The 8,585-nt window shown below is 45.0% G+C and overlaps 1 protein-coding gene across 13 annotated transcripts in view; it reads right to left on the reverse strand.

Moving 5' to 3' along the window:
* Positions 1-8,585, reverse strand: part of MYO9A (myosin IXA) — a 206,150-nt gene that overhangs the window by 149,879 nt on the left and 47,686 nt on the right. For all 13 annotated transcript variants that reach the window (XM_027767790.1, XM_027767784.1, XM_027767791.1 and 10 more), the window contains exon 2: positions 16-488. In XM_027767790.1, the coding sequence (XP_027623591.1) occupies positions 16-417 (402 nt within the window). In that variant the 5' untranslated portion in view covers positions 418-488. The remainder of the gene's footprint in view (positions 1-15; positions 489-8,585) is intronic.

Here is an 8,585-nt window from a genome sequence, read left to right on the forward strand (position 1 = left end):
AAACCCCCGCCCCACCATCCTGCGGCGCCCTTCCGTTACCCGCAGCCATGACTGAAGGCTGCCATAGTGAATTGACCCGTCAAGGTTTTTCTCTCTCAGAAGAAAGCGGTAGTCCTCTCCACTCGAGCGGTTTTCCAGAGCCATTCGGGGCCACAGCATCATTCGCTGGACTGGACAGTCTGTGGGATTGAGTATCCATTCTTCTCCACCAAACTCCTTGACCTCTGCTAGAACGTAACATTTTGTTTTGTCCAGATGAAGTCGGTTTATCAGAGAGTCGATCACCTCTGCAGCTGTGGTGTTTTTTCTGGCAGGAATCGGACAGTAGATGGTCCCTTCTGAAATTGTCCCGGGATATATACGCAACGTGTGCTCGTTATCCTCAAAGCGTCGTCTTCCTCCATCATTTATACTCATATTGGATCCTGTCCCATCAGCATGGAGGGTGTGTGTTCAAGACCGTGCAAACCATTTTCATGGCAAAAGAACTGTAACATAAAAGATATGAAACATCAGACATATTACTATGCCAGCTTTCCTGATGCTCGAGAAATGCTCGAGAAACATGTTGCTTACATCTTTTTGAACACAGAACCCTAACTCTTCTCCCAGTATAGGGACAGTCTTGAAATAGTCTCACTGAGACCATGTAATATTGAGTCTGACCATCCAAATCTGGGCACTTTACAAGACAGGAACTTGCCAGAAATAGAGTATTTAAATGTTTTTATCATGTTAATTCAGAATCAAAAGAAAAACACACACATATATATATTTGTATTTATGTAAATACACACACACACACGTATATATTTCTTCCCCTATCATAACAAATCTTTCTGAGGTACTGGAGATTAGAACCAAGTTGATTCATTATACCTGAAGAACCTCACTGAAGACTGGATATTGAAATGGAATAACCACACAAATCTAATCACCCTGCACCCAAAAAACTCTTCAGGATGAAGCAAAATCCAGAAAGACTGCAACTGATAGGGAAAAGAATTTTGCAACTGATTATAAACAGTAAGAAGATGAGATAAACAGAGAAATTAAACTAGATGAAGTTACAACCAAGAAAACGAGAAACCTGACACAGAGAAGATGCATTTCCAAGGAATTCTGAGCTCTGACCCTCCTCCTCGAGGCAGGGAGAAGGGGATTTGCAAGACCTTGCCCCAAACTGACAGAGCAAATCTGACAAAATCATCAAACTAGGCCCCAATGCAAATTTTATTCCACCTGCCTTTGTCCTTCAGCACTATGGTTCCACCCTTCTGTCTAACCTTGTTCTGCTCCTTGCAATTTTCCGCATACTCTTGCAATCTTCTAGATCCCAATGCACCAGACCTCCAGAAGAATCACTTCAGCTTTAGACCCCACAGAGAAAACACTGATTTTCTTCAAATGGTTTCTCCAACTGAAAACATATTCTGATTTTCACCTCATCCTTAGACTCCCATTTCTCTACACGTTCACATCCAATCATGGCTAACAAAAACAACTTACCGTTTCCAATAGCAGTTTGCCCTGTCGCAAAAGTATCAGAAGTTCATGTGTTACAGAGTTTTCACTTTTCACTTATTTCAGCCTTTAAAATATTAAGTCGTGGAGCTGGCAGGTGGCATGGTGGCTGAGGTGCTAGACTCCCACATGGCTGACACGGTTCAAGTCCCGGACCTGGCAGTTTGCTTTCTCACTTTCTCTCTCCCTCTATCATTAAATTTAAAAATAATAATAAATAAAGTTAAATAAATAATTCTTTTTAAAAAAGTAAGTAACTGAGAAAGCCATGACGTTTATTTCTATGTTTTTCAATGCAAAAATGCATCACAATTTTCCCAACGACCCAATATAATGTGCTATTTAAAAACATAAAAACTGGAACCAGCATATCGTATACAGTTACATCACTGGACTCCCACATGGCTGACTGTGGTTTGAGTCCCAGGCTTGGAAGCTTGAAACTCACACCAGACACATGTGCATGTATGTTCAACATCCCAAGAGGAGAATGGAGGAGAAAGGATAGTACTGTGGCTAACTCCCCAAGGGATGATTTCTTGGTTTATGTCTCTGTCTCTCTCTCTGGCGAGTGCACATACTCCACAGCAAAAACCTCTCAAAAACACACACAAACACACACACACATTACCTTCAGTTACTTTCCTCTAATACTGCCACATAATTTGTCAAAATCCTCTAATCAAGAAATTTTGTTTACCAAAATTTTCCTAGATGATCTTTCTTTTTTTTACAATTACTTTTTTATTTAATTTTATTTATCTATTCATTTATTCTTGATGTGAGCAGAGAAAGACACAGAGAGAGCTAGAGAGAGAGAAGGAAACTGAGAAAACAAACCACCAGGTCCAGGACTCAAACCGTGGTCAGCTATGTGGGAGTGTCCAGCACCTTAGCCACCACACCACCTGCTGGTCCCTTTAGATGATCTTTCAAACACAGGAGATTGCAGAACATATAAAAAGCAGCCATATTCTATGACCCAAATTCAGCAAGTTTGCGAACTGTTATAGTTGGCACAGATCCTTTTTTTTAAGAATTATTTTATTGAACTTTATTTTATCTATTTATTTTAATTTGACCAGAGAGGGACAGAGAGAGAATAAGAGAGAGAGAGAGAGAGAGAGAGAAAGTACTCTCCGGGGGAATGGCCATGCCATAGTCCCTTCTCCATTTTCCTTTCAGGATTTTGAGCTTGCATGCACAGGCGCCTATGTGTTTCTCAAGCCACTGCATCATTCAGCAGACGGCATAATGGTTACATTGTTGGACTCCTATGCAGTTGTCTGTGGTTCAAGTCCCGGACCCAGCAGCTTAAAACTCACACCAGGCGTATATATGTGTGCCCAAGATCCCAAGAGGAGACTAAAGAAGGGACTGTGGTGTGGCCATACCCACGGGGTATGATTTCTCGCTTTCCGTCTCTCTGACTCTCTGGTGAGAGCACACACCATACAGTAAAAATCTCTCTTAAAACAAAACAAAACAAAACAAAACAAAAAAAAGAAAGAAAATTGTATATAAACTCACACATTTAGAGAAATACTGGGTTGTCAGAGAAGTCAGGACATGTTTTTCTATGCAAAAGAGCAGCATAACTTTTCTCATGACCCAATAGATAAAAACACAGGGCTTTTAGGAAATCTTCAAATTTTTCTTTCATAGTTTTCATCAAAAATAAGTTTCAGGGAACCACCAGATAGCGTAATGGCTATGTCTCTGGACTCCCATGCAGTCGACCGCGGTTCGCGTCCCGGACCCGGTGGCTGAAAACACGCCAGGCGCGTGTGCGTGCGTGCCCAAGATCCTGAGAGGAGAATGGAGGAGAAGGGCTTGCGGCATGACCATCCCCCCTGGGGGGGGATTTCTCGCTTTCTGTCTCTATGTCTCTCTCTGTCTGTCTGGTAAGCGCACGCGCCCTATAGCGGAAATCTCTCAAAAAAATAATAATAAGTTTCACACACAGTACCTCAATTGAGTTTCACTCTTGTCTTAATTCCCTGAGACAAGAAATAAACTACTGCCTTTCGAATCAGAATATTAAGGCCTAAAGAGCAAAATTTCTATGGGAATGTATAATAAAGTTGGCATTTCAAGTCATCTGGGAAAAAGGGAGGCTTCTCAATAAAAGATGTGGGTACAATCACAAGAATAGAATAAACAATGTGCATAAAGAATTAAGCACATCACCGGTGCTTATATGGTAATCAGACAGTGCTGTATCTTTTACAAAGACAATGGTTAGATCGGTTCTGTCCCCTGTCCTAACGCAGTTATTTTAAAAGTCTATGCTAACGGAGGGAAACAATGCGGTGAGACTGTGCCTGGTCAGAAGGGTGTGGCTCAGAACAGGCCAGCTTACGATGCACTCACTGGACTGAGTTAGCCCGGGCTAATTACAGAGGACAACTGTGGCAAAGAAAGAAAACATGGAAGACAGAGTTTCCTTTAAATTAGAAGTTCAGTTAAAAAGGTAAAAAAGTAACTGAAGATTTTTAACACAGTATTCTGTGCTAGTAAAACTTAATTTTCCAAAAAATGCACAGTTTATTAATATAGCTTTGCTTTTTTATCAAGTTCTCTAAGTGGCTGATAACCTTAGACTTTTGGAGAGGTTTTTGCTATAGGGCGTGTGTGTTCGCCAGAAAGGCAGAGACAGAGAGACAGAAAGCGAGAAATCATCCCCAGGGGGGATGGTCACGCCACAATCCCTTCTCCTCCATTCTCCTCTCGGGATCTTGGGCACGCACGCAAGCACATGCGCCCGGCCTGAGTTTAAGCCACCAGGTCCGAGACTCGAACCCCGGTCGACTACATGGGAGTCCAGTGCCATAACCATTACGCCAACTGCTAGTCCTGAACCTAGACTTTTTAAAAATAAGCATTAAAGAGTCATAAAAGGGGCCAGCAGGTGGCATGGTGGTTGAGGTGCTTGAACATGAGCAATCATGGTTCAAGTCTCAGACCTGGTGGCTTGCTTTCTCACTTTCCCTCTCATACTCTCTCTCTCTGGTCAAAAATTAAAATTATTTAAATAAATAATAAATTATTTGGGGGAAAAAGGAAAACACTGTACATGTTCAAGCAAGATCCACTTTTAAACATATTACTGATACACCTACAGCTATTAATATGGGCAACCAATACCTGACATTTTAAATTTATTCTAGATAAATAACTAACGGAAAGTGGTCTTTAAGACCGAGTGTTCATGTTTCTTCATTCTATAATGCTTACAATTAAAATGTTTCACAAATAGGGCCAGCTGGTGGCACAGGGTGAAGGCGCGAAATCTTGCGTGGCTAATCTCACAGTCCAATCCCAAGACCCAGAGGCATGGTAGGCACATGTGCATGCATACCCAAAATCCCAAGAGGAAAATGGAGCTGTGGTGGTTTCTCACCTCCTCTCTCTGTGTGTCTCTCTGGTGAGCACAGTGCCCTATATCAAAGTTATTAAAACAAAAGCACAGTCACTACCGAACGTGCGGTCACATACACGAAAGCACAGTCACTACCGAACGTCCGGTCACATACATGAACACATATGGAGTTAGTCTAGAGGTAAACATGAGGATTCTTAAGACTTTGAAAACTGTGTTTTGTACTGATTTTCCTTTGTTCCACAAGTCCCCAAACACTCTTTTTACAAGCGCCCTCTCTCCTCTCCCCGCACCTGGACTTAACCTCTCAGCCCCCTGCACTTCACATGCAGCATGTGCCCAGCTCCGGGCCAACCCTACATGGGGCAGAGGCGATTGGGCTCCTCCAGGCTGAGCCAGCACTTGTAACTAGATTCTAGCTTTGTCCATCGTTCTAATTTAAGGTATTCTGTGAATCATTATAATGTGGGAAAAAAAATAATAATTAAGTTTTAAAAAATTAAATTCATAACATTGTATACAATTAAAAAAAAAAAAAGCCAGCCAAGGAGCTGCCCTTCCTGGCCTGCTAGAGAACAGAGTCCAGGGGAAGCACAACTGCCCCGAGGCGCACAGGAGTGGGAAAGTGGGAGGAACTCAATCCCCAATAACCACCAGGAAAAGAGTACTCACCATCACCCCTCCCTTCCACCTACCACAAAACAGCGATGTAGGTGAGAAATGAACTTGAATTGTGGGGTTTAATTACAGCAATTAGCCAACAAGGAACAACAGACTACTATAAAATTCTTCCAAAGCCTGTCCTGTAAGGAAATTCCTCTGACATCCAATTCATCAGTAAGTACTACAGGTGTGCCTTGAGAATATCTCCTGAAGCCTAGCTGCAGTGGCTGAAGTGCAACGGGCTGGCTGAGTCATACGGGAGGCCCAGCTTCTGTCTCCTGCCCACCCCACTAGATAGGCCAGAAACAGTGGAGCCCTTTTGTGGTCCTAACTAACTAGGAAGCGATAGCAGCAAGAACCCGTAAAAAATACCCATCTCTCTCTCACTTAAAACAAAAAGTATGGGAAGGAACCAGCAGTTAGCGTAATGGCTATGTTGCTGGACTCCCACGTAGTCGACCACAGTTCGTGTCCCAGACCCGGTGGCTTAGAACTCACACCGGGCGCGTGTGTGTGCGTGCCCAAGATCCTGAGAGGAGAATGGAGGAGAAGGGACTGCGGCGTGACCATCCCCCCTGGGGGGTGATTTCTTGCTTTCTGTCTCTGGTGAGCGCACGCGCCCTATAGCGAGAGCCTCTCAAAAAAAAAAAAGTGTGGGGACCGGCAGTTGTAACAACCCAGTAGATTACAATTCATGCCGGGTGTGTGTGTGCGTACCCAAGATCCTGAGAGGAGAAGGGAGAAGGGATTGTGGTATGGCCAATCCTCCCAGGGGTTGATTTCTCGCTTTCTATCTCTTTGTCTCTCTCTTTCTGGCGAGCACACGTGCTCTATAGCAAAAATCTCTCCAAAAAAAAAAAAAAGTATGTATGGGGCCAGCATGTGGCATGGTGGTTAAAGGTGCAGGCTCCCACGTTGCCAACTGCAGTTTGAGTCTCAGGTCCGGCAGCTTGCTTTCTCACTTTCCCTCACTCTCCCTTTTTCTCTCATTCTGTTCATCTCTGCTCATATTAAAAATAAAGTTAATAAAATAATTCTTTTTAAAAAAGTATGTATATATATGTGTGTGTATATACACAGACACACACACATAATATGCACATATATATGTACAGGCATATATGTGGTGTGTCTATGTACATCTGCTAGGATTCGGATAAGTCTGTCCCCCAAAGGTTCATGTTCCGGAAACCTGGTCCCCTGTGTGATGGTTTTAGGAGGCAGTGAGACCTGTAAGAGGTGGGACCGCAAGGGTGGGGCACAAGGCTGGGAAATTGTTTCCCCTCTTTGCACTTGCCTGTGTATCTCACTGTGGGCCACCAGAAGCCAGCCTGATGCTGGCCCAAAGCCTTTGGACTTTCCAGCTGCCAGGACCCTGGGCCAAATAAACCTCTGTTCTGCCTAATCATCCAGTCTCAGGTCTTTCTGTGCAGCAACACAATCACGGACAGACACACACACGCACACTCTGAATCCAGCTGCTCCTTCCACTAACTGAGCTAATGACACAGGACAGCACCCTTGCCTCTGTCACCGCTCCCCTATGGTAGGCAGTCACTCTCTTAAAACATGTATTATCACCTTTTCCTTTAATTTTTAAAAAGCTTACTCATTCATTTCTTCCACCAGGAAGAGAGAAGGGTAGAGAAGAGAGAGACAAGAAATACAAGTCCTGACACTGTGATCCACCCCCAGCCCGGCCCAGCCCAGATGAGGGGCGCAGGCGTGTGTGGCACCCCGAGGTGTCTCTAGAAGTGAACCCCAAACCCTCCCACGTGAGTCAGCCTGGCAGAGCTCCGCATTCTTTCCCCATCCTGTCTGGTCCCAGAACCACCCTTCGCACAGCTAAAGCAGACCGTGTCACTCGCCTGTTCGAAGCCGACAAGGGCTTTCCCTGGCACGGTGAGCCTCCCACTGTGTCCTAAAAGGTCCTGCCCGAACTCGCCCCCACATGCGCACTCCCTCCTCCCTCGACTCCACTCCAGCCACACTGCCTGTGTGAAGCTTCAATCTGCTCCAGGTCATTTACACTTGCTTCTGCTCCCTCGGCCTGGCTTTCATATCACACATCGCTGCTCAAGTGCCAACTCCTCAGAGGCTTTTCCTTAATACTCTATCCAAAATAACCCTCTAATCTCCATCCTCCACGACTCTATTCCCTTTATCCTGATTTGTTTTTAATCAAAGAACTTAATGCACTACCTAAAATTAAATGATTACTGGGCTTTTTTGTTTATTGTCTGACTTTCCCATTAAAGAGTAGAAAGCTCAGTCTGCTGTCTGTTGAAGGAGTAAACAAATGCGCACATGCACTGACTGACCTACCTTAGAAACCGTCCATTGCTTAAGGGGGCCATTTTATCGCACGCCCCTACCTCTCTTTTCCCTTTCCTGCCAACTTTCCCATCTAGTTCCATGCTGTAACCACAGGCACCACTCCATCGGACTGCGGGCAGGAGCGCTCTTCACAGTAATTCAGGCCACGTCTGGCTTTAAGAATGAGAGAGTAGGGCCAGCCCCGTAGTGCACAGGTAAGCGCTGTGCAGAGGAAGCCAGATGCCACAAGGCTGAATGGGGATGGAATCTCAGCGCTGGTGGCAACACGCCAGGTGCACGCATGCCCACGAGCTGGGCAGGAGTGAGAACTGGAGGAGGACTGAAGTGCAGCCAGGCACAGCCAGGAATGCTTTCCCCTTCTCCACCGCCCCCCATGCTTTCTCACAAATAAAAGGGAAAAATAAGCAAGGAGCCCAGCAGTTAGTGTAATGGCTATGTCGCTGAACTCCCACGTAGTCGACAGCAGTTCGTGTCCCGGACCCAGTGGCCTAAACTCACGCCGGGCGCGTGTGTGCGCGTGCTCAAGATCCCGAGAGGAGAATGGAGGAGAAGGGATTGCGGTGTGGCCATCCCCCCTGGGGGGTGATTTCTCGCTTTCTGTCTCTCTGTCTCTCTGTCTGGCGAGCGCACACACCCTATAGCAAAAACCTCTCAAAAAAAAAAAAAGAAGAAGAAGAAG

This window comes from Tupaia chinensis, unplaced genomic scaffold (genome assembly GCF_000334495.1).
Source record: "Tupaia chinensis unplaced genomic scaffold, TupChi_1.0 Scaffold144682_1, whole genome shotgun sequence".
NCBI classification, from domain to species: Eukaryota; Metazoa; Chordata; class Mammalia; order Scandentia; family Tupaiidae; genus Tupaia; species Tupaia belangeri.